This window comes from Suncus etruscus, chromosome 8, assembly GCF_024139225.1.
Source record: "Suncus etruscus isolate mSunEtr1 chromosome 8, mSunEtr1.pri.cur, whole genome shotgun sequence".
NCBI lineage: Eukaryota > Metazoa > Chordata > Mammalia > Eulipotyphla > Soricidae > Suncus > Suncus etruscus.
This window is the reverse complement of record NC_064855.1, coordinates 51,613,440-51,640,416: the sequence shown is the minus strand read 5'-3', so window position 1 is coordinate 51,640,416 and position 26,977 is coordinate 51,613,440. Positions and strand designations below refer to the sequence as shown.

General features: G+C 33.1%; 1 protein-coding gene and 1 non-coding gene across 3 annotated transcripts in view; one reads left to right on the top strand and one right to left on the bottom strand.

The window, feature by feature from the left end:
• NBEA (neurobeachin) overlaps positions 1 to 26,977 on the bottom strand; it is a 697,365-nt gene that overhangs the window by 474,032 nt on the left and 196,356 nt on the right. For both annotated transcript variants that reach the window (XM_049778738.1, XM_049778739.1), the window contains 6 exons: positions 26,317 to 26,485; positions 15,431 to 15,510; positions 14,730 to 14,792; positions 14,541 to 14,638; positions 11,465 to 11,557; positions 356 to 464 (listed from right to left, as the gene is read on the bottom strand). In XM_049778738.1, the coding sequence (XP_049634695.1) occupies positions 356 to 464; positions 11,465 to 11,557; positions 14,541 to 14,638; positions 14,730 to 14,792; positions 15,431 to 15,510; positions 26,317 to 26,485 (612 nt within the window). The remainder of the gene's footprint in view (positions 1 to 355; positions 465 to 11,464; positions 11,558 to 14,540; positions 14,639 to 14,729; positions 14,793 to 15,430; positions 15,511 to 26,316; positions 26,486 to 26,977) is intronic.
• LOC126017130 (U6 spliceosomal RNA) lies at positions 22,127 to 22,229 on the top strand. The gene has a single exon (XR_007498799.1). It is a non-coding gene; the product is annotated as a U6 spliceosomal RNA (small nuclear RNA).

The window sequence follows — 26,977 nt, the reverse complement described above, 5'->3', positions numbered from 1 at the left end:
TACTACCTATCTCACATAAAATAAATACTCCAAGTGGATTCAATGTTAAAAATGTAATAGATTTTTTATTAGAAATGATGACATGTGAGGATTTTATACATCATGCTTATGTATAGTTAAGTCTAGGTAAATGTTCACAGTTGTTACATATCAGACCCACTGAAAAATAGAGAAAAGAAAAAATCCTTGCCAACTACAAAAAGACTGGCAATAAAAACCACCATGAATATGTTATAAAATACATTTATTTTCTTTAAGATAATTATTTGCATATAGTAAATATCTCTCCCCCATCATATATAGAGTGCTAACAGCATACATTTAAAATTGCAATCACACAATTTTAATATTTTACCTCATAAAGTGTGTTGTATGTGGTAACAGTCACAGTGTTTGTATGCAACATCAGTCTTTCTCCAAGAAGAGTAAAAAGACTATGGGTATGCATTATTTCAACTTTTCTCCTAAAGAAAGAGAAGGGAAAATAAATATGCTTTGAAACAAAATGGATTTTCTAATAACAAATTTTTGTTAAATATAATCTATTAACAGATATAGAGTCACAGAGTCAGAAATTACATATGGAAAGGTTTGCTAAAGGTCCAAGACCAACTATTTATCTTATTCTTGAAAAACTAAAAGTGAATGGTACAAATTATGAAACATCAATTTAATAGCTATTATTAATTTTATGATCACTATAAATTATTTTAGTTCAAAATAATGATCACCCCAACACAGAGATCACAGAATTTTAAAATTCTTTTAGTATAAAATCAAAATCTGTAGTAAACTTAAATGTCAAGAATTACAAATCACACACAGTTAAAAAGTGGAGTATCTTGATGTTGGTATTGTATGCAAATTAGTTTACAAAAGTTAAAATAAATTTTTACTTGTGTTAAATTTATTCCACTATTTTTAAAACCAGTCAGCATTTATTTACAACATTATAATAATAACTGACCTAAAGAAAAAACAAAAATTCTTCACTTACATAGTTTAATGTACTCATTTAACTGTTGGACCACCTACTCCATTATTATAAGGTGAGGATCTATTAAAGAATTTCTGGAACATTCAGCTGTACTTCAGAAACAACTGTACTACTTACTCTCTTCTGTATCACTTTCCTCTTGTGTTTTTATCTTTGTTTTGGGACCCAGACTGGCTGTACATAGGGGTTACTCCTGGTTCAATGCTTAGAGATTACCTGTGGTGTGCTCAGGGACTATATATGGTCCTGGAATGGAGTCTGGGTCCTTTGCAAGTAAATTAGCTTAACCTTAACCCTTGTACTAACTTTCTGTAGACCCTACATAAAGTTTCTTATTTCAACACTTGAACTTCTCTATATCACACCATTAGAGTGTTCATTTATTATCATGATTTTCTATTGTTTCCTCTTTGGGTTTTGAAACTACCAAAAAATGGACTAAATAACCACAAATTTATTGTTGGCTATATTCTAGTCCTCACTTATAGCTAAGAGAGATCAATTAACTAAGTGGTAGGCAATGAAATTTGAGCAGAAAAGTTGTAAACCATTTTTAGTCTTCTAGAGCTTTCACCATGGAATGTCCTGTCATATGATGAAACCAAGTAAACTCAACATGGAACCATCAGCCTGGCCTTCATCACAGCTTGTTGAGGAATGTTCATTTAAATATAAGAGATAAGAAAAATAGTTTTAAAAAAAATAAAAAAAATTTGTTGGCCTATTATAGAATCTATTATTACTTCCTAATAAAGAAATTAAATTAAAAGCCATTTATTTGTGTACCAAACACTCACCTAGTAATCCTATCTCCTAATTTCAGTCTCCAACTAATCTGAACTAATACAAGAAAAGAAACAGTAAAATTTCCTATCCCAAGAGAAAATTTGGGCACAAGTCTTGTAGTTTGAACATGAGACCTTTAACTAACTAGTCATCAAAAATATACAATGAAAGGACTAAAAAAAAAAAGTTGTTGGTTTGGTGTTTTGTTTTTGTTTGTTTTTTTTAGTTTTTTGGTTTTTGTTTTTTGTTTTTTGTTTTTTTTTTGGTTTTTGGGTCACACTCAGCATCACTCAGGGGTTACTCCTGGGCCTGCACTCAGAAATTGCTCCTGGCAGGCCCAGGGGATGCTGAGATTCGAACCACCATTTTGTCCTGGATCGGCTGCAAGCAAAGCAAACACCCTAACACTGTGCTATCTCTCAGGCCACAGAAAACTATTGTTTTCTTTTTCTTTTTCTTTTTTTTTTTTTTTTTTTTTTTTTGGTTTTTCGGGCCACACCTGTTTAATGCTCAGGGCTTATTCCTGGCTATGCACTCAGAAATTGCCCCTGGCTTGAGAGGACCATATGGGATGCTGGGGGATTGAACCGTGGTCCTTTCCTTGGCTAGCGCTTGCAATGCAGACACCTTACCTCTAGTGCCACCTCGCCGGCCCCATCTATTATTTTCTTATGGAGAAAAGAGTGTTGATATTTTGCATCACCTCCAGAAAGATGAAAAGTTCCATATTTTTCCAAATAGGAAAGAATAAATGTCAAAGAATAGACCTAGATATATCTATCTGTTGAAAGGAGTTAGTATAAAGTCATCTAAATTAGATTTAGAGTTATCTTATAACTGCCATTACTATTTAAGTTACTAAAGAAATTTATTCTCTTCTGATCATCTCCTAAAATGTAATTGTTCAAAGAGCAGTTTAATTCTAGTTTTAAGAAATAGGGTTTGAAGAGTAAACATTGGAGGAGAAATGTAACTACCTCCTACCTTGGTTTGCTTTAATATACTAGCTTATCAATAAATTTTGAAGAATACAATTGTTATTTAACCAAAATTGTCATTTAACTCTAATAAAAAACGAAGGTACACTAGTTCTGAACATCACATGGTTTTGTTTCTGAAATAAAGTTCTAATGAGATCTAGTTAGGCACATTCAAATTAAAAAGGCTTCCCTGGGACATATAGAGAACCTAAACAAATAACACAAATCTTCCAAATTTACAAAATTTTTGTAAACCACGTAGTGCAATCTACCTTTTATTAAAAAGCAAGTTTCTTTCTTCACAGAAAAATATATTTGGGGAGATTATTCAATGGAGTACTTTTTGTAACAAATAAAAGAAATAAAATCAAGTAAAATAATATTCTATAACCCAAAATATTTATTATAAATTTGTTATTCAAAGTCAATCATGATGTATGCAAACATGTTTGACAAATAACAATATATTACAGCAATACAATGGAAATTTCTATATAAAGCACACTGCAGCTTATAAATCAGTAATATATTTTCATGTATTTTCACAGACATTAGATATAATTGCAACTGAACATTGCAAAATAAAAGGATCTGTCTTTTGAATTGACTTTATATTTATGTGTATATAATTACCTGGCAAGATACAATATATTTGGGTCACATCTCTCAAAATTATTGATATAATTATTTAATCAATTGAAGATTACTTATTATTTTGGTTATTTCAGAAGCATTTTCATTATCAAGCCTCAATTTATACATTCACGCAAATTTTCCTAGCACATTATGTACATACATATGTACAAACAGATTTATTTCATGGAAGTCTTACAGTTTCATTGGTTTGATTCTCTCCTCCAATTAGATACTTTACTTTAGAGTCTCATTTTTTTCCTATAAAATCTATTTACAGGGCAGGAGCAATGGCTCAAAGGGTTGGAATGTAAGGGACAGAAGACAGTACACTGCATGTCGCTTACACCAGTTAGGTCCTAGACACAATATATTGTTCCTTAAGTACACAGCCCAGGAGTGGTCCCTGAGTACTGAACCATGAGTGGGTCCCAAGATCACTGAGTGTGGCCAAAAAGAAACAAAAGCAGAGAGGATGGGACTAAAATGCCTATTTTGCATGTACAAATCTCTGGTATGATCACTAGAATCATATGCTTCTTCAAATACTGAGGAGTACCAAATCAGGAGTAAATCCAGATTACTATTGAATGTGCTCAAAACAATGGAAAAAAAGGCAAATAAAACACACTTACTAAAATTATTACATATTATAAAATAGGTCATCAATAAGTTCCAAAATGTCTTCATGATCTTTCTTCATCTCATTCTTTTGTTTCTGATTTATCTCTGGATATTATAAATTATTCTATTGCTTAAAACATTATAAATTATTATATACTCTTCAACTTATACTATGCTCTGAAATATATTAGTCTGTTCTTTATTCATTTCTTTCCTTTTTCTTTTTAAATGTCAATTTGATACCATTTCCATTTTTTTGTTTTCATCTTGCTTACATATTATACTTACTTTTTGGCACACAAGATGGATAAACTTTATACTTTCTTATGTTACCCACAATGAAATTTTTGCTTTGCCAACTGAAACATATTTTCAGAGCTTGTTTTTCATATTCTAAGCATTTATCCAATGGATTACTCAGGCTTGGGACAGTTGACTCTGCTATCCTTTAATATTGAATAAATATGCCTATCAATTTTCATCTTTATTCTTCAATAATGAAAGTTCTTAACTTCTAATAAATTTTTGCTTTCATACAGATACTTTATTCTTATTTATTTTTCAACTTCTCATTACAAAGGGTATTTGAGAATATTTGTTAATTTCTACATAGTTTTGGTACACACAGATCAGAAAGTGGCTGTTAGTAAAATCATGTCTATATTACTCATTTTATAGCCAGTATTGACATTTTAAGAAAATGTTCTAAAGTCATAAGCAGTATTTCCAGAGAACTGAGTATATGAGTCACTTTACAAAAATAAAATCAATTTCTTTGTATCATTATCTATTCAACTGGTACTATTTTGAAAACAATGTATTATTATATTTTTCTTATATCAGTATTTAATTTTAGTGGGATTTATTTTATATATTTTATGCTTTCAGGGTGATGAGCATTGATTACTTAAATCTTTAATCAATAATTGACTCTATTAGAGTCTTTTCACAATAAAGCCCTAATGTTTTATCAACACATCTCACTGATGAAGTTGATCTCATACAGTGTGTGTGTATATGTGTATAATATATATATGTATGTTCATATGTACATATATATATGTACATACATATATATGTACATATATATACATATATATATGTATGATCGTATGTACATATATATATGTACATACATATATATATAATGAACTGAATTTACAGCATCTGGATTTAAGTATACTCTAATATCTACACACTTATGAAACTGCCTAAGGATGTATTTCTCAGACCATATCTCTGTATTATCCCCAAATTTATTTGGGGATAAATAATATCATTGATCTGTCCCTTTTCAAATATACATCCATTCTAAACTAGAAGCTTCAATTCAATTTTTTTTCTTTTTTGTTTGTTTACTTTTGGTTTGGAGAAGTGCTCAGGACTTCCTCCTGACTTTAACCTCAGGGATCACTCCTTGCCTAGATTTCATGACCATATGGGATGCCAGAGATTGAGCCTGGGTCTGCAGTTTGCAACTGCATACCCTAATCACACATTCGAATCCTCATTTCATATTTTAATGAATGTTCATTTATAGCAGCATATATGCCTCAAGATTATAACACAAAACCTGTAAGCTCCAACATGATCACCACAAAAATCTACTTTCTATAAATCACCATATAGTTGTTTCACTATACCTATTTCACTGACTTCCAAATTCCTTTCCTTCTAAAATACTCTACCTTGTTCTCTGCAAAGTTGAGTTTGGTTTTTATTTGTTTGTTTAATGTGTTGATTCATGGTTTAATTTATGACTCACTAAGAAAGTTTTCAGATAAACTGTCATATTCCTTTGATTTACTTCACTAACATAAATCCACACAAAGTTTAGACGTTGTAGCAAAAGGCAAAAATAGTATTTATTGTGTATATAACACCACATTTTTTTAAGCAAAATAGCTTTATTTAGAGAAACATAGGGAAAGAGATTCGTGCTCAAGAGAGAACACAAGCTTTACAGCAGAGATAAAAGCTGAGAATCACATTTCAAACTGAACTGCAGGTGAATCTTCAAGACTGATAACATTAGATAATGTGAAAACCAAAGAAAATACCTTCTCTCAGATGCAGATCTCCTAAAGATGGGAAACACTTCATAAAGTAAAATGAAAGAATTGCCTCAAACTGAGATGCAGCCACCCACAAGATATAATATGCATATTTACGAAGTTGTTTTTATAGTGGGGCTTTTCCCAAAAGACCCTACCTGTGGCATTTGAAAAAAGAATCAATTTATGGTAAAATGGTTATGCTCTTTAAAAAATTTCATTATTACTTATATTATATTCGATATATGTATATATATATATATATATGTGTGGACTTCTGTAAGGGAGAGAATCATAGAAAAAGAGCATTTTTAACTTTTCAAAATATATCAAAATTGTCCTCCTGTGATTAATTATTTAAATCTACCAATATTTGAAAGTTTATCTTCAGTACATCCTTGCTGGCAATATTATCAAATTGTTTAAATTTTACTATCTCAATAAACACTAAATGTAATATAATTATTTTTACCTCCTGACAGCTATTGAAATTTGAACCTTATACCATATGTTCATTGCTAAATCATTTCTCTTCAGCTTTATTCTTAACACTTGAAAAAATATTTCCTTTTTCATATATTTGCACAATTTTTATGTTCATAATACATATTCAATGTACTCTAGATAAACTGAAAAGATATATTCATACACTCATTTAAAGCACATTTTATTTTAATGAGAAAATTAGTCAACTTATACCTAAATAAGTTATACATATTTATTGTTTTAGAAAATCTTCCATAAATTTGACTTGATCAATTGCAGTACTACCTATAATTTTAAGAGTTTTAAAATTCCATTTTCAAAATTTCATAAACTATATATATGTAAATACTTTAATAATTTTGTAAATATAAGATTTGTCTTATATTTTACTGTCACAAATTTTATATTCTAAATATAAAATTAACTTAAGTATTTTACTAACCATGAATGTAGAGTTATGTACTCATCATCATTATCCTGTTATGAAACATTTTAATCAGTCAAAATGTTCCCTTGTGTCCACTTGGCATCAATCCCTACCCCTACGGATGACCCCATTTTATCAGCAAATAGCACAGTGAACATTTCATATAACAGTATTCATACAATATTCATTTGGCTTCCCTCACTTAGAATAATGCATCCAGAAATTAATGAAATGGTATGCATCAGTCAGCCATTTCCTGAAACCCAACTGCAAACATGTCTATAATATTTCTGCTTAAATATATTTTTTAAAAATAATAATTTTGAATACTAGTCCATTATATACATATATGTTACTTTTTTTTAAATCATTCACTAACTAATGGAAGGTTAGATTTTTTTCCAATTTTTGTTATTATAAATAATAAAACTAAGAACATTTATGTACAGCCTCGGGGGCAGAGCAAGTAGTAAGGCATTTGCCTTGCAGGCAGCTAACTTAGGATGGACCGCAATTCGATCCCCCTGCATCTGAAATGGTCCCCCCAAGCCAGGGGCTATTTCTGAGTGCATAGCCAGGAGTAACTACTGAGCATCACAAGGTATGACCACCCCAAAAGAACAAAACAAAACAAAAAGGTACAGTCTATTTGTAAACATTATTTGATGTTCTTTCCCTTAGTGGAAATCTCAGTTTGAAAATGTCAGGTTATTTGTCTTATGTTCCAATTTTCTGATTAACCAGAGTTTTCCTTTTTTATTCTTAATTTCCATTTTACAAAAATCAAATTGTCTTTTATTTTTGCATCATGGAATACTTGGGTTTGGTTCTAGGTCTTGGCTATTTGAAACAATATATCTATTAATTAGAATGCATATTTTACACAAAAAATTCCATTTCCTCACATCCTGGTCAAGCATTTACTTTTTTGCTTGGTTTTGTTTTTTGTTTTTCTTTGGGGGGGGCGGTCACAACCAGTGGCGCTCAGGGGTTACTCCTGGCTTTATGCTCAGAAATCACTCCTGGCTCCGGGGACCAAATGGGATGCTGAGATTCGAACCACTGTCCTTCTGCATGCAAGGCAAACTCCTTATCTCCATGCTATCTCTCCGGCCCCAAGCATTTACTTTTAATGATAGACATTTTTAAGAAACATGTGAATAAGGGCCCGCGAGGTGGTGCATGAGGTAAGGTGTCTGCCTTGCAAGCTTAGCCAAGGATCTGGACCTCCATTCGGTCCCCTGGCATCCCATTTGGTCCTCCCAAACCAGGGGCAATTTCTGAGCACTTAGCCAGAAGTAACCCCCTGAGCATCAAACAGGTGTGGCCCAAAAAACCAAAAACAAAAGGAAGGAAGGATGGGAGGGAGGGAGGGAGGGAGGGGGGAGGAAGGGAGGGAGGGAGGGAGGGGGGAAGGAAGGATGGGAGGGAGGGAGGGAGGAAGGGAGGAAGGGAGGAAGGAAGGAAGGAAGGGAGGGAGGGAGGGAGGGAGGGAGGGAGGGAGGAAGGGAGGAAGGGAGGAAGGAAGGGAAGGGAGGGAGGGAGGGAGGGAGGGAGGGAGGGAGGGAGGGAGGGAGGGAGGGAGGGAGGGAGGGAGGGAGGAAGGAAGGAAGGAAGGAAGGAAGGAAGGAAGGAAGGTAGGTGAATAATATCTATGGCTAATTTTTGTACTATATTTCTTTGATTTTAGTGATAATGAGTGGCATTTCATGCACACCGATTTATTTATAGGCTGTTTTTGGAAAAAAATATATTAATTTCCTTTGTGTGTTTTTTAAGGAATTAATCAAAGTGAATTTCTGTTAAGTAAAATAAAATCTTAATATATTACAAAATTGTATTTTATAAGCTAACATTTGCAAATGTTTTCTCCTATTACCTAGGTTGTGTCTTATCATTTTTTTATCTTTTGCTGTGCATAATATTTTCAGTTTGATGCAGTCTCACTTTGTTACTTTTATTTTTGTTTCTTTTGTTTTTCATACCAATGTTTTAAAAAATTCATTTCAGGACTGATGTGAAGGATATAGTACACCCTATGTTATCATCTGGATATCTGATGCTTTGCAATCTTACTAAAATCATTGACTTAAATTTTGTGTAGGCTTAATAAAATGTACGGTTTCATTTGTTTGCATGGTGGTATCAAATTTGCTCAACATCATATGTTGAACACTATCTACTACTCATTTTATATTCTTGACTCTTCTGTCATCATGCACCTCACCATACACATTAGGACATTTCTCTGGCTTTTCTTTAATATATGATCGATCTATGTATACTTTTATGCTAATCGTATGTTTTGATTGCTACAACTATGTTTTGTTGGTGATATTAGTGGTGGTTTTTTCTTTGGGTTACCACTTTCATCAGTAGGTTGAATATTTTTTGTTTGTTTGTTTGTGTGTTTTGGGACCATACCCAGTGGTGCTCAGGAGTTTACTCCTGGCTCTATACTCAAGCATGCCTGGCAGAGTCAGGGGACGATGTGGGATGTCAGTGATCAAACTCAGAGATGCCATATGCAAGGAAAATGCCCCACCCACTGGGCTATAACTCTTGCCTCAACTATCTTTTGTTGTATACACTCCTGTGTGAAATTTTCTTAAGAATCATTCAGAAAGAAGCCGGAACAATAGTATAGAGACAGGGAATTTGCCTTGCATGTGGCTGAGCCTGGATGGATCCAGGTTCAATACCAGCACCCCATAAGGTTCCCTGAGCCTGCCTGGAGCATATTTTCTCCCTTTATTTGAACACCCCTAAACAATAAATTCATTACTTATATTGAAATACAAAGGTAATCATTCTTGCCACTCCTAAAATCTCTGGCAAACATTATATCAGTAATTTTCTATCCTGTTAATCTAAATTTTTAATTTTTAATAAATTTTATCTATTTTTCATTTTGCTTTTCTATGTATCTCATATTCTACAATAGTTTCTCTTTCTTTGAATTTCTTCCAATTTCAATTTTATATGTTTGATAGTTTTCTCTTTTAATTTTCCCCCCAAATTTTTGTCATGTCAAAGCTAAAAGATTCAGCATTTTTACTCTTCATTAGAATTTATTTAGCCTGTTGAAATTCTAGTGAATATAGGTAACTTCCATCATTAAAGGCAACACTTTAGCAATTTTGAGGGGCAATTTCAGTGGTTCTCAGGGCTTATTCCTGGCTTTGTTCTTACAGATCATTCTTGGTCATGCTGAGACAAACAAATGTGGTGCTGGAGATTAAACCTGAGTCATTCACCTGCAAGGCACATACTCTTATCTGTTATACTATATCTCCAGGCAACTTGTGACATTTTAAACTGAGTATAATTTTTAGTCACAATTACCATTTATTTAAGATTAAATACAGGATTAAGTCCTTAAACATTCTACTACTCAATCCTTTCTATTTAACCAAAGTTAATGATAGCTTCATCTTCTACTGAAAGAAAAAAAAAAGTCTATGCTTCTCAGTGAGTATTGCCATCATCAATGAGTATACTTCAGGTTCTCTTATTTATGTAATACTGTTCTACGATTTTGTCTAAAATTATATCTACATTATATCCATTATATCTATATATCCATTATATCTACATGTCTCTGTTCATTATCTGAATATCAATTAGGTACCAAAAGGAAAATATTACTTCTCACAACTATTTAGACTGTTAAATAAATTGGTTTTTTGGGAGGTTTTCTCTTTAATTATTTCAGTTGGGAGCTACTTCCAATGATTCTGAGTTTACTATGTCTCCTCACATAGGGATCACAATTGTGGTACTGCATACCATATGCAGTGCTGGTGATTATACCTGGGTTGGCTGGATGTAAATCAAGTGCTGGACTATCTCTGGTCTATATTGTAAGTTTTATCTAAATTTTGTGTAGTTTGATAGTTATCAGTAGACTCTAATTACAATGTAAACAACAAAATTAATTAGAATTTCTGAGAAAAGCACAACTCGATATACTTAAATTAATATTTTCTTGGCTTAGATAAGAAAATGAATATAAAAATGTATAAAACAAGTTTTAAATATTTGAAAGAGATATTCTAGAATGGTCACATCATAGGAAATCAGCAAGCCTCAATGTCAGATTAGAATAAAAGTAAAAATAATAAAATACTGAGTCAACAAATAAACAAAAATTCAGCTAAAAGTAAGACTTCTGTTTACACAGTACTCGTGAAGAAATTTTTTGCTGAAAATTAGTCAGGTTTTTTTTATTGAAGTATATTACTACATAATTAAAATAAACTGTTTACTTTTATAAAGTAAACAGAAGCAAATTATGTTACTTCAACTCTAATTAAGTTACATTATATTAATAAATAATTTTACAAAACATTTTAATTCTTGTAACGAGGTTATTTCCACACTTAAATCCAAATTTATATTTCATTAATAAAAGACTTGTAAGACTAAAGTTAAAATACTTATTTTTACAAATATTTATGAAAAAATATCAACTTACTTGTGACCTAAATGCTTCAGAAAGTATCCCAGAACCTTCAGAGCTTGAACCCAAATACTTTCACTTTTAGAAGCCAGTAATTTGTAGATTACCCTATAAAAATATAATCAATTTATTTTAAAAACACCTATGCATTAAAAATATACACATTGTATGCATTATAAAAAATTATAAACACACAAAATACCTCACAAGTTTTAAAATTTGGGTAATTTCCTTTCCCTTAAATTTACCCTTCTAATATACTATGAAAAGGATCAGTTTTAGCTATATATAAGCTCACCAAATGAAACATTCCATAATTAAGTCTGATATTTTCTTCCATAATTGCCCATACATTTTTGACTTTCCCCCACTGATATTGCTCTTTTGAATATTAACAGATATCTTCCTCAACATTTCTAATGAGGTTTGAGAAATAATATCACTTCAATAAGGAATTATATTTTTCTGATTAAAAATATTGTAGATTGTCTGTTTGGGTCAGATTCAATTCTGTATATATTGGGAAAAATAACGGTAGCTACAGAGAGCAGCAGGACAATCAAACCTATTGCCTGATAATTTTGAAATCTTGGTTCATATACTATTGGTACTTCTATAACACATTCTTCTATTTTTACTAAGTTTGAAAAGTACTGTTAGAACAAAAATGTTTCCGTGAATAATTAAGATATACATGCTAAATTGCTACATAAGAACAGGGCAATATTCATTATAATATATCTGAGTACTTTGGTAATTTTATCCTATCTTTTTCAAGAAATAAAAGTATTCTTACTAAATGGTAGAAAGAATGATAACATATTCTTTCATGATCAATTCAACTTTAGAATTTAAGTCTTTTTTTTGTTTGTTTTTGTTTTTGTTTTTCGGCCCACACCCATTTGATGCTCAGGGGTTGCTCCTGGCTAAGCGCTCAGAAACTGCCCCAGGCTTGAGGGGACCATATGGGATGCTGGGTGATCAAACCAGGGTCCCAATCTTTTCTTGGCTAGCACCTGCAAGGCAAACACCTTACTCTAGCGCCACCTTGCCGGCCCCATAAAATTTAAGTATTTTGTGGGAAAACTGGTAACTATAAAATCGGGCTATGTTTATTGTACTATCATTAATAAAATGTTATTTTTTATTTTTAAGCATTTCCAAAGAAAAAACTTGATCGTAGAGAATGCAGTCTAATTTACATATCATTTAAGTGACATTGGCAAACTAAAGTTAATGAAAACTATTTCTTCCACATTATATATTGGGAAAAGGGCATACCAATGATGCACAGAGACTACTCCTCTTTGGTACATGTGAATCGCTATTGGTAAACCACATTATTCCCATAATCAAACTAGATTCTACCAAATACAAAGGGTGATGCACTCTAGACTAATGAGTTATACTCCAAGCTCAGTAAAATGTATCATTAAAAATATAGTGTTTTTCTTGATACATGTAATTTAGTACAGAGTAATATATAAAAATTCTGAGAAGAGAAAATATAAACTTATTTTTCTTAGCAGTAAACATTTCCAGTAACAGCAAATGTATAATAAAATTGATTTTCAGAACTTTAAAGGATCAAAATCAATTTAAAAATTTTTTGAGAATAAAGTTGGGCATATAAAAATATTTGCAAATTAATGGGACCGGCTGGAGCAGTGCCACAGGGCATAAGGTGTCTGCCTTGCTCACGCTAGCCTAGGACAGACTGCAGTTTGCTCCGCCGGCATCCCATATGGTCCTCCAAGCCAGGAGAGATTTCTAAGGGCATAGCCAGGAGTAACCACTGAACGTCACCAGGTGTGCCCCCCCCCAAAATCGCAAATTAGGAAATTAAAAAGTCATAACTATCTTGAAAACCTAAAAAAGGATCATATCCTAAAATGCTTTATGAATTCAGCTCATAATCAAAGTTAACATCCGCTTGGTATAACTGCATAATAGAAAAATACTATTGACATATTTATACTTGATAAACAAAAAATTATAGTAATGATTTGAAATATCTCACATGAAAGCATTTTTTTACTTTTTTATCTTTTTTGTGTTTGCGCCACACCCAGTGGCGATCAGGGGTTACTCCTGGCTCTGGGTTTAGAAATCGCCCCTAGCAGGCTTGGGGGACCATATGTGATGACGGGTATCAAACCCAGGTCTGTCCTGCATCAGCCACATGCAAAACAAATGTCCAACCACTGTGCTATCTCTCCAACTCCCATGAAAATATTTTTAATATATATAAACATGGTTCTTGTAAAACAATATGACAAAAATTGCAATATATTAGTAAGAGGCAATATACTGATAAATTTAATTTTAACCATTTATTGTTTAGTTCAGAATACAAGCATTATTCTTTTGATTTATCTAGTTATATTCTAGCTATCATAAATATCATTTTCAAATTATTTTGAATATTATATCCTATAAAAAGCAACTTTCATTTATACACATGAATTCTCTTTTAGAATTTTCATAGTACTACTAATACATTAGCTTATCATCCATTATTATTAAAATAATCATGTAAGTGATCTGGCTAGATAAGCTTTGTCCCTCTCTAGTGTACTTTCCATATTATGAACATTAAATATGGCAAAACACACCACCACCACCACCATTGAAAAAAAGAAAAAAATAAATATATATGGCAAAACAAAAATACAGCAAATTCTATTATTATACATTAAAATATTTATTTACCACCAATAAAATCTAAAATTCTTGTCAATATATGAACCAATCAAAACTATCTACTATGTTTATAATGTTGCCAAAGTGATAATTTTCTAGAGATCTCTTTTTGATGAATTATATCATGGTCACTAATCTTCTAGCAAAAATATTTTTTTTCTTCCCACTTTTCAAAATCCCTTTACTATATCAACAACTTACATTTCTAGAGAACAGAGACCTATTTTCTTTGTTTTCTTTAATAATAAAAAGTGACAACTAAATTTTCTATTCATTCCATGATGTATAAATATCTGCTTTACATATATAATACTTTGCATAAGAGTTTATTTTAGGAAGAAAAACTATTTTCAGGTAAAATTTATGAATCATATCATGACAGTCATACCTTATTCCATTTCTTTGATCAAATGCTGGAATCATTGAGGCTGGATGTTCTGACATTAAGGCCACCAGTAGCTGTAACACATCATGGATATTTTCATCCTGTCAATAAAATTAAAACTATTTTTTAAACATTTATTTAATACTAATATTTTAAAGTATATAATTAAAATAGAAAACTCAAATTTCTTACCTCATGCATTGTAAGTAGGTAATTTAATATACTTTGAAGTTCATCTTCCTTGACCCCTCGATCCTAAATGTAAAAAAAAAATTACATTTAACTCTGACAAAAACTTTTAAAAATAGGTTTAAAAATGATCATTTAAGTGAAAATAATTAAAAAAGTTTTCTCAATTCAACCATTCATTTTTATTTTTAAAACATACAAAATGTAACTCTGACAAAAAACTTTAAAAGATAGGTATCAAAATGATCATTTAAGTGAAAAGAATAACTGGAAAGGCTGTTTCAATTAAAACATTATGAACAGATATGACTCAGGCTATCTTAATTTTAAGGTTGCTATTATTTAATCTAACAGTATTTTCTAAATAATGGTTCTTTTTTAAATAGTCCAAATTTAAACAAAACTTGACAGAGTCAAGTCTTTATCTTTTTCTTTTTTTTATTTTAATCTTCCAAAATTTCTAGTGCTGAGACAATTAATATAAGCCTTCTCCTATAAAAAGATTTTTTCAGATTAAAATCTTTATGTACAACTTTATGTATATGTCCCCTACTTCGAATATAAACCTTATCATGTAACAAAAGTTAAATTCAATAACAAATTAATAGAATGACAGGCTTTATAAAAAATAATGAATATAGTTAATTTTAACTTTACATTAAACTATGTAAACATTACCTCTATCAAAATTTATAGTATTTTACCTTTAGTATGAGTTGTTTCAGAAAAAGTAGCATAAACGCCCGTAATGATATAATTTCTTTTTGTGATGGCCGTGGACCCTCTAGAATAAATCAGAAAAAAATAAAGAAAAAGGGAATCATTATCGTATATTTTCAAATATTTCCCTATTTAAAATTATTGCTATATAAATTTCATATTTATAGGAATATTTTAAATTATATAAATTCTTTATAAATTATAGCTTCATATAAACATATAGTTATAAAGTATTATATAAATTATTCATGATAAACATATAATCACAAGTATATACAAGGACACTTCTTTTATTAACTTCATAGTTTCCATTATCCTCACTCAAATCTAGTCTACCATAATAGATTTTATGCTCAAGTAAAACTTTCTTCAGTTAGGAGTGACATGAATCTAGGTGAAGACCAAGAGCCTTGCAACCTTTCTCCCAGAGAAAAGAGGCCATGGAGGCAGATCCATCAGCTTTGGGACCCAGAGGCCACATTTGCAGAGCCAAGACAAAGAGTCAGTGGAGTGCAGCCATTTCATTCTACTCTGCTCCACACCCTATGCTCCAGCTCATAAAGGAACTCAAGCAAGAGACATAGAACACATCATACTACAACCACAACAATGAAGGAAGATGGTAGCTTCGATGACCTGGGAAGTACCAACAACCTATTTACCCTCTCAGATAAGGGCTTTTAGAAATATGGAGGATGTTCATAGAACTCTTAAAAAGCATGAAATAAATTAAACATGACAAAAATAAAAATCAATCAGAGCTCAGAGTAGAAATCAGAAAACATCAAACTGAATTTACAGCGATGAAAAAATTAGTAGGCAAAATGAAAACCTCACTGGAAAGCCTCTCCAACAGAGTAACAGTGGCTGAAGACAGAATCAGTTAGCTAGAAGATGAGATGGATGACGATCCCCGTACAACTGAAGTGGTTGGAAAAGAGCCTCAAAACAAATGATCAAGCAAGAGGAAAAGTCCTCAAAGAATGTAAACAAACAAAAATGAAAGTCTTTGAAAACTCAATAGAACCAATATAAGAATCATTGGAGTTCTAGAAACACAGGAAGAATATACCCATGAAGTATCAACAATCAAGGACATCATTGCAGTGAAACTCCCAGAGATAAAGAGTAAATGCAACCAAATGCTATATGCCCAAAGAGTAGTAGCCAAAAGAGAACCAAATAAAAGCACCACAAGACATATCCTACTCACAATGATAAACCCCAAAGATAAGGATGGAATAATGAAAACAGTAAGAATAAAAAGGAAAATGACATTCAATGAAATATTCCTAAGGTTTACTGCAAATTTGTTACAAGAAAGCCTCAAATCCAAAGACAGTGGTGATATATAGTGACAAAACTCAATGCAGTGAATGTATTACCAAAAGTATTTCACCCAGACTTACATTCAGGTTTGAAGGGAGTATATACAGCCTCACAATAAACAACAGCTTAGAAACTTTACAGACTCAAAACCTGCTTTAGAGCCTTTGGTCTTCCTCTCCATCCCAGACTCCAGGGCCATCCCTGGGGCTCTGCCCAGGGCCAGCAAAGTGGGTGCCAGGGAAGAAGTTAAAGAGGACCCCAGGCCTTCTCCACACCCCCCACCCAGCACAGGAGGGGTAGGCTTGGGGAAGGGGCTGGCCTACTTCCCTCTCCCAGCTCAATTCTGACCCCGTTTTTTGTTCTAGAAACTCAGAGGCTTTTGCCAGCACGAGGACCTGAGAGGCTTCAATCTGAATGCCTTTGTGAATGACTTGGAGAATCACGTTCCTTTCCATCAGTCTCCATTCTCAAAAACCATGCTGGGCACGAGCACCCCATCTCATAAAGATAAGGTAGTTTAACAGGGTCATAATCTTAGAATGCTCATAAGGCTCATAATCTTAGAATGCTTAGGAAAGGAAACAATATGCTCAAGACCCACTGGATAGTTTTTCATGGAATAAACTCCACATACAGGGCCTACTACCATATTATTTAGCTTTCTAAATTATGATCGTTTTTTTTAAAAAAAATGTCTATACACAATCTAATCCATAAAACCTGTCTTCAGTAAAGTTTCTCATCACTAATCAAGTTTTTTCTAGAAAATGGAAAACTGGTACACCAAAGCAGCTGGCTTTAAATACATTTTTTCTTTCTTTTTCTTTTATTTTAGCATATCTTATTTGCTCTTTTCTTTAAAAAAAAAAAAGTATCCTTTTCTCTGTATCTGGATCAATTTTTTTCAACTGAAATCTATGGATTTATTCTCAGTGTATGCCGATATAACTGCATGAGTGTATGTATCTGCCATACCAATCTGTCCAATGTTCTCTGTGACATATGTATATTTCATAGTATTGACTCCACATCAGTGCTCATTACCCATTTCACTTAGCTTTATAGACTAAATTCTATGACTTTTTCTAGAAAGGCACTATACACAATCTAATTCATGAAGCCTCTCTTTAGTATAGTCTACCATTACCAAGCATGACTGGCCTAGAAAATAGAAAACCTCTATATCAGATTTAGCATTTTTTTCCTTATTTTATTGTATTTTTTTAAATATTCTGTCCCATTTTATTTGGGTCAGCTTTTCGACTGTGACTCATGGGTCGATTCTTAGTCTCTGATGATGTATGTGCAAGAGTGTACAGGTCCACCACACCTATATATGCTTAATGTACGTTTGCATAATTGTACAGAATGCCTACGTTGTATACTGTCCTTCCCACCCTTGGCTCACCACCTTATAAGCTCATTTGCAGTCCTCCACTCCCTCACCCCACCTGGTATTACCCCACATTTAACCCTTTTTATCCTCAGTTCTTGGCTCCTCACAAAGCAGATCATTATCCCCACTCAAGCCAGCTGCCAACCAGCTCCCAAAGTGAAAAGATAAGACTCTCAGCCTGAGAAAAAAATCAATCTCTGTTGCTACTGATCTTCTCTCAGTGGTCTTCTTTCCTCCACCCTACCTTCATTGTAGATCTCTGCTTGCTACCGGACTCAGTTGCTGAGAAGACCCCCACTCAAGGACATTTCCTGATATGGGAATGCTGGGAGCCTATTTCAGACTCCACAAGGAGTCTTGATCAAAGTGGTGTCTGGATTTTACACACACCCCCAACTATTTCTAAAGACATAAAAGGAACACATATATATCCTTTGAACATCTTAGATGTATTCTCTTAACAGCTATAAACTTTATTGAATGTCCTCATATAGTGACAATTTCCCCCACTGGTGTGTGTGTGTGTGTGTGTGTGTGTGTGTGTGTGTGTGTGTGTTGTCTGATATCTGTTAAATAAGGAATTCTGATAGAAAAGTCTCTCTGTTTAGAGCTCATGTTGTGTGTGTGTGTGTGTGTGTGTGTGTGTGTGTGTGTGTGTGTGTTGTCTGATATCTGTTAAATAAGGAATTCTGGTAGAAAAATCTCTCTGTTTAGAGCTCATATTATAACCAAGTTACGGGGATTGTTGGACTTGTTCCCTCAGCCCCCACATGCATCAATAATGCCTTGTGGCATTGTTCCTCTTTTGCATAGGCACATCAAAATGAGAAAATATTACATATGCAAACAAGTTCTTATCTAATAGAGATAGGTACATACAAACTGTGTAATGCAGTGGGGCCTCACACCCTGAACATTGTCGTAATGACCTGGCTCACGGCTCAGAAAAGCGGGCATTGTCCATTCACCCCTGAACCATGGATACCATCTACAGAAACAATCATGGTTGTCTACAACATCACCAGGAAGCAAAGTTCTACCAGGGAAGAACCTACCACTGCCTTGGCATCAACTTACTTCAAAGAGGGTTCTCTTAACACCCAGACAACTTAGCAATACCAACAACCTGCTTTCAGGGCAGGGCTCTCCACATTGGCTGCTAATGTTGAGGTGAAACTAGAGGACTGACTTCGATGTAGGATCTCCAAAAAAACCAAGATCTTTAACTTGAAACATGACACCAACAACAGAGATTGTGCAAAAAATTATGGTTGGGACCACAGAGAATTATTCAGGGGTTGGACAATCTAGTATGCCTGGAGCCCAGAGTTGGTCTTATGCCAGAAAGCTTCATGGGTAAGGTCTCCTCGTATTTAGGCCAAGGCTTTTCTTTTCCATTTCCCCCATATTTTGCTGGACCTATGCAAAAAACAATTGCCACTCTCACACCGTTTTTACTGTATTATTTTAATTCTTATCCTTTCTCTTTCATCCTTTATCCTTTTATCCTTTTCTTCTTTCCTTTCTCTTTCATCTCTTTAGTTTTTCTTTCCAATTTCTATTTTTTAATAACTTTGATTTTGGTTATCTTGAAACAAATGTATTATGATCAGTTATGTCAACTATGTGATGCACTTTCTTTAAATAAATTTAATAAAAATCTGCTTTAAAGAATGAATTGAAATTCATTGAAAGATCAATTTTAAGATAAAACAGAACACAAGACACATCAAACTCCTACTAAAGTATGACACTAAATTCCACAATAATCATCTCCCTCAACATCACTGGACTAAATGCAAAAGTTGAGACAGAGTGGCAAAATGGATCAAAAGCTGAATCCAATGTTTTGCTGCCTATATAAACAAAAACCCACACATTTTAATTGTCAAAACAAACACAGACTCAAACTCAAAGGTTGGAGGACAATCATTCAAGCAAAGAACTTCCTTCTTTGGCTAGAGTAGCCAAATTAATTTAAGATGGCACAAAAAACAGACTTCAGACTTAAAAAATTTATAAAATATGGGGCCGGAGAGATAGCATGGAGGTAGGGCATTTGCCTTGCATGCACAAGGACGATGGTTTGAATCCCGGCATCCCATATGGTTCCCAGAGCCTGCCAAGAGCCTTGAGCATAGAGCCAGGAGTAACTTCTGAGTGCGTGTGACCCAAAAACCAAAATAATAATAATAATAATAATAATAAAAATTTATAAAATACAAAGATAAACATTTATGAACAATTAAATGATATGCAGTATATACACACCCAATGAGGGACTAGAAAAATATTTAAAACAATATATATTATATATATATAAGAAATAGGCATTATATACAGATAGATATAGATATAGATATATGGAGACAGAGAGTGAGAGAGAAACCATCCCCAGAAAACTGGATACACATTTTCTCTAATGTACATGGTTCATTCTCCAAAACAGATAATATTCTAGTCCATAAAATATACCTGCATAAAATAAAGAGGATAGAAATTTACATACTATCTTTTCATATCATAATTCACTCAAATTAGTGATGACTAAGAAGCAGAAACAGAAAAATTTTAACAACTGAAAATTAAACAGCTCAATAATGAACAACCAGTGGGAAAGAGTCAAAATTAAAGAAGAAATCTTTGATTTCTAGAAACAAACGAGAATGAAGACATGGATTATCAGTATCTGTGGGACACAGATAAAGAGGAAAATTTATAGATTTGCAAGCATTCATCAGTAAGGAAAGGACCTATATAAATAACTTAATGGCACAGCTTATAACATTGGAATGTGATCAACAAAATAAACCAAAAATAGAAAAAATAGAAAGAGAAAAAAAAAAGCTTAAGAGTAGAAATCAACAAATGGAAAATTCAAGAAATAAAACATAATATCAATGAAAGCAAGAGCTGGTTCTTTGAAAAAATATATAAGATTAATAAACTATTAGCAAAACTCACAAAATAAGGTACACAGAGAAACAGTAAAACAAAGTAGAAATAAAAAAAGGGAGATTCAAAGGTAAGCAGAGGTTACTTTGAGAGACTCTATGCCACAAAACATGAGACCCTGGAAAAAATGAATAAATTCTTACTCTTATAACCTTTAATTAGAACCAAGATAATATAGCATATTTGAGCAGATCTGTCACTATTGAAAAAATTAAAATGGTTATCAAAAGTCTTCCCAAAAACAAAAGCCCAGGCCAAAATGGATTCACTAACAAATAATCTCAAAACTTCTAAGAGGACCTACTACCTATACTTTTCAGGCACTTCCATGAAAAAAAAAAAAAAAGAAACAGAGAAACTCCCAAATAGTTATTATGAAGCCAACATCCCCCTGATACTGAAAGCAGACAAAGGTGACACCAAAAAAGAGAACTTCAGACCAATATCTCTGATGAACACAGTTGAAAAGATCCTCAACAAAATCCACGCCTCATGAAGAAAGTCAATCACCATGACCAAGTAGTATTCATTCCAGAGATTCAAGGATAGTTCAACATACACAAGTTAATCAACATAATAAACCACATCAACAAAACTAAAATTAAAAACCATATGACCATATCAACAGTGTAGAAAAAGCATTTGATAAAATATCTCGACAAGATAGGAATAGAAGAAACTTTCTCAATATAGTCAAGGGCCACAACCCATGGCAAATATTATACTAAATGGAGAAAAACTGAAAGCCATTCCTTAAGAGAGCAAAATTGCCCTCTCTTGCCATTCTTATTCAACATAGTACTGAAAGTACTTTCAATAGCAATTAGGCTAAAAATAAGATATCAAGGGCACCCAGATAAGAAAGTCAAGCTTTCACTGTTTGCAGATGACAAGATACTATACTTAGAAAATCCTAAAGATTCTACCAAAAAGCTCCTAGAAACAATAGTCATATAACAATGTGGCAGTTTACAAAATTATTGCAAAAAATAATCAATGGGCGCTTGCTTCGGCAGTACATATACTAAAATTGGAACAATACAGGGAAGGCATAGCTCCTGCACAAGGATGACATGCAAATTCGTGAAGCGTTCCATATTTTAAAAAATCAATGGTCTTCTTATACACAAACGATAGAAAATAGACATTAAAAAACAATCCCATTCACAATAACACACAAAAATTCAAGTATCTTGAACTCAACCTATTTAAAGAAGTAAAGGATCTATACAAAGAAAACTATAAAACATTATTTCAAATGTAGATATATTCTCTGTTTATAGATGGGAGGGTACAATTAAAATGGCAATACTCCCTAAAGCATTATATAGATTTAATCCAATTCCTCTAAGTATACCCATGACATTCTTCAAAGACATGGAACAAATACTGAAATTTATTTAGAACAAAAATACCTAAAAATAGCTAAAGCAACCCTTAGGCAACAACAAAAAGGAGGCTTCACTTTCCCCAACTTTAAATTTTATTTTAACACAATAATCATTAAAACATCATGGTACTGGAATAAAGACAGACCCTAGATCCAATGAATAGAATTGAGTATTCAGAGAATGACACCCACACATACAATTTATTAATATTTTACAAGGGGCAAAAAATACAAAACTGAGCAAGGAAAGCCTCTTCAATAAGTGGTTTTGGGACAACTGATCAGCCACATGCAAAACAGCAAACTCAGACCTCTAACTAACACAATGCACAAAAGTCAAATCAAAATGGATTAAAGACCTTGATATCAGACCTGAAACTATATATAGAAGAAAATCTAGGCAAAAAAAAAAAAAAAAAAAAGATCCATGACACTGAGTCTAAGGAATCTTCAATGACGAAACATCACTGTCCAAATAAGTGGAAACAAAGATAAATGAATGGGACTGCATCAAACTGAGAAGCTTCTGCTGTTAAAAGTGAACAACAACTAGGGTAAATGGTTAACAATGGAGTGAGAGAAACTATTCACCCAATACCTATCAGATAAGGAGTTAATATCCAAGTTATTTAAGGTACTGATAGAACGTAACAAAAAAAATTCATCTATCCCCATCCAAAAATGGGGAAAAGAAATGAACAGACATTTCCTCAAAGAAGAAATACTGATGGCCAAAAGGCACATGAAAAAAATCCTCCACATCACATCATCAGAGAGATACAAAACAAATATGTGCCTTAAAAAAACTGACATTTAACATAGGCGTGCAGAGGGCATTTTTGTATTGTGATTTTGTGTTCCTAGGGTCTATCCCTAGGAGTGGTATTGCTGGATTATATGAGAGCTCAATGTCCAGTTATTTAAGTAATATGCATATTATTTTCCCAAAAGTCTGGACTAGTCTGCATTCCTGCCAGCAGTAAACGAGAGTTCCTTTCTCCCTACATTCACCCCAGCACTGATTGTTCTTGTTCCTTGTGATGTGTGCCAGGCTCTGTGGCATGAGATGATGTCTCACTGTTATTTTGATTTGCATCTCCCTAATAAGTGATATGGAGCATTTTTTCATTTGCCTTTTGGCCATTTGTATTTCTTTTTTGAGGAAATTTCTGTTAATTTCTTCTCCCCATTTCTAATGGGGTTATTTTTTTTCTAATTAAGTTCTGTGAATATTCAAGTCTATAGCCAGAATCTGAAAACAACCCGATGCCCTACAATAGATGAGTAGCTAAAGAAACTGTGGTATACATCTATACAATAGAATACTATGCAGTTAGAAGAAGGTCACAAAATTTGGTGACACATGAATGGATTTGGAGACAATTAAGTTGAGTGAAATAAGTCAGAGGAGAGATATAAGCACAGAATAGCCTCACTCATATATGGAATTAAAGAAAAAATCAAAGATAGCAATACCCAGAGACAATAGACATGAGGGCTAGAAGGAGCAGCCCATGATAAAAAAGTTTATCAAAAAGAGTGGTAAGTGTAGTTATCCAACTACCATGACAATAATAAAGAGAGAAATACAATGCCTGTGCCAAAGACAGGCAGAGGAGGGGGTGAAAAATGGGGACACAGGTGCCAGGAAAGTTGTACTGGTGAAGGGGGCTGGGAATTTTATGGCTGAAACTCAATTATGAACAAATTTGTAACTATGGTGCTTAAATAAAAAATTATTTTCATCAAATAAAAACTGTCTTCACTTAAATGTTGTTTTAGTGTTTCTTACACAAATTATATAAAAAACAGAAGAGGTGACAAAAATATTTATTTTATCACTTTTCTTTCAAACCATTTTTACATAGCAAAAACAGGCACTTAAATTATTATTAATCAATGAATGAGAATATGAACAAAGATTACATATAAATTCCATTATAACAAAATGAAAAAGTAATGAGAAATATTTAGTTAGCATCAGAAACAATAATGTACAGTATTTGTGTAGTAGAAATTAAAGTAATTTAATACAGGTAACTAAAACCAGGACATTCCTGGAATATCAAGCATTCCTTGAAGCAACAAGGATTTTTATGGCCTGCTTATATAGTTCCCTAAATCATTTCAAGTATAAATTACCATTTTCTCTCTTTTTATATTTTTAATTTCTTTTCTTTGGCTTTTGTTTTCTTTTGGGTGCCACACCTGCCTCTGTTCAGGGCTTATTTCTGACTTTGTGTTCATGGATTACTCCAAACAGTTCTTAGGATGTGGTGCTGAGGATCTAATCAGGTCAGGCTTTGTGATAGAATCCAGTGGTCGGCAAGCAATGGCTCGCGAGCCACATGCGGCTCTTTACACTTTTTAATGCGGATTTTCTGTGTGCCAGGAGGCTGCTCCAGGAGTCAGGACTCTGCTCCTAGCGTCTATCAGTACATGCCCTGTGTGGCTTTCAAAATAAATTTCAATCATGGTTTTGGCGAGATTTGGCTCAGTTGAAAAAAAAAAGTTGCCCACCACTGTGCTAGACAATCACCTTAACCTTTGTACCAATTTTACAACCCAATATTACTCTATTTTCATTTGTTTGTTTTATTTGCTTGATTTTTCAGTCATACCGTGTTCCAATATCCTTCCCTTAGGCAGTTTCATCTCCAGTCACCAATTTCCCCAATTACTCTCCCATCATATTCCCACCTTTTATCTGCAGTCTGCTTCTATGGTAGACACTTTTCTTCAATTTCCCTTTATCTTTGTTCCCCCTTTTTCTTTCCTGATAGACACTGTGGTTTTCAATACTGTTACTGAAGGAGTATCATGGATATCATTATACTTCCTTTCAATTCCCAGTTCTTTTTTCAGAATACTTTGTTTTAATCAAAAACACATCCTCCCATTTTACAATAAACATATAAACTAAAAAGTATAATAATTTATTTTTATCTACCTATATTCAAAACTTATTTCTTTCAGAAAAACTACTTATTCCCCAATTTCTAGAAACACAGAACATAATGGAATATAAATCTTTGGCATATTTTAGTAAGTTATAATTCAAGTACAAGATTAAATTTCAAGAATATAATAGTCTCATACCTTCAACCATATACATTAAAAGCTAAATATTCCAGGTAAAGCTCACAGATTTTAATCTGAATCTCTCTTCTATCAATAATACTATAAACCAAGGGTCCTCAAACTTTTTAAACAGGGGGCCAGTTCACTGTCCCTCAGACCATTGGAGGGTCTGACTATAGTAAAAACAAAATTTATGAACGAATTCTTATGCACACTGCATATATCTTATTTTGCAATGAAGAAACAAAACAGATACAAATACAATATGTGGCCCGCAGGCCATAGTTTGAGGACCACTGCACCAAGTCTAGAAACAATTTAATATGCAAAAAATGAGAAATCTTCGCTAACATAAAAAATCCTCAATATACTAAAACATTTAAGAAAAGTTCATTGAGCCAGAAAATTAGCACAGTGGGAAGGTAGTTTAACATGTTTTATCTGAAAAGAACAAAATTTAATCCCAGCACTACCTCTCCCCTGAGCACTACCAGGAGAAATCCCTGAACACTAGCAGAACTCCCTGACTAGAATGGGTACAGACCAAATAGCATAAATATGTGAATGCAAACCATCAGTAGTATGCACAATGCACATGCACACACACAGATATACTAGAATTCAGTAAAAATTCTACAATAATTTATATCTGTTCACTATAACAAAACCTATTAACAGAATAATCATAACACAAGGTAACATAGTACTGCTATACTTACCCAGTCCTTTAGGGGCAATGCCACTACTGTCAGCAGGATTGATAACCCAATAGTAGTATTTTAAGGTATGCATCAACTGTAATACTGTTCCTACTCTGCGTATGGTGGTATAAATGGTAGCAGTTCCAATGAATTCAGCAGACAAATATGTATACAGAGAAAGTTGAACCTAATACAGGATATTAAGATAATTAGAATATAATTCACAATCAAAAGCATCTGGTTAATGGGGCCAGAGAAATAGCATAGAAGATAGGGCTTTTGTGTTGCATATGGCAGACCTGTGTTCAATCCCAGACATACCATATGGTCTCTCAAGCAATTCCAGGAGTAATTCCTCAGTGCAAAGTTAGGAGTAATGCCTAATTCTGATGACATAGTTAGGAGTAATGCTTAACTCTGATGAAAAAAATCTGGCAGAAAAATAGAATATTGTGGGGGCCAGAGTAATGTCACAGTGGTAGTGTTTGCCTTGCATGCATTTGACCTAGGACGGACCTTAGCTTGATCCCACAGCGTCCCATATGGTCCCCCAAGGCAGGAGCTATTTCTAAGCACAGAGCCAGGAGTAACCCCTGAGCATCACTGGGTGTAGTCCAAAAGCCAAAAAAAGGAAAAAAAATAGAATATTGAAATATTGTATAAGCCAACTGTATTAAAG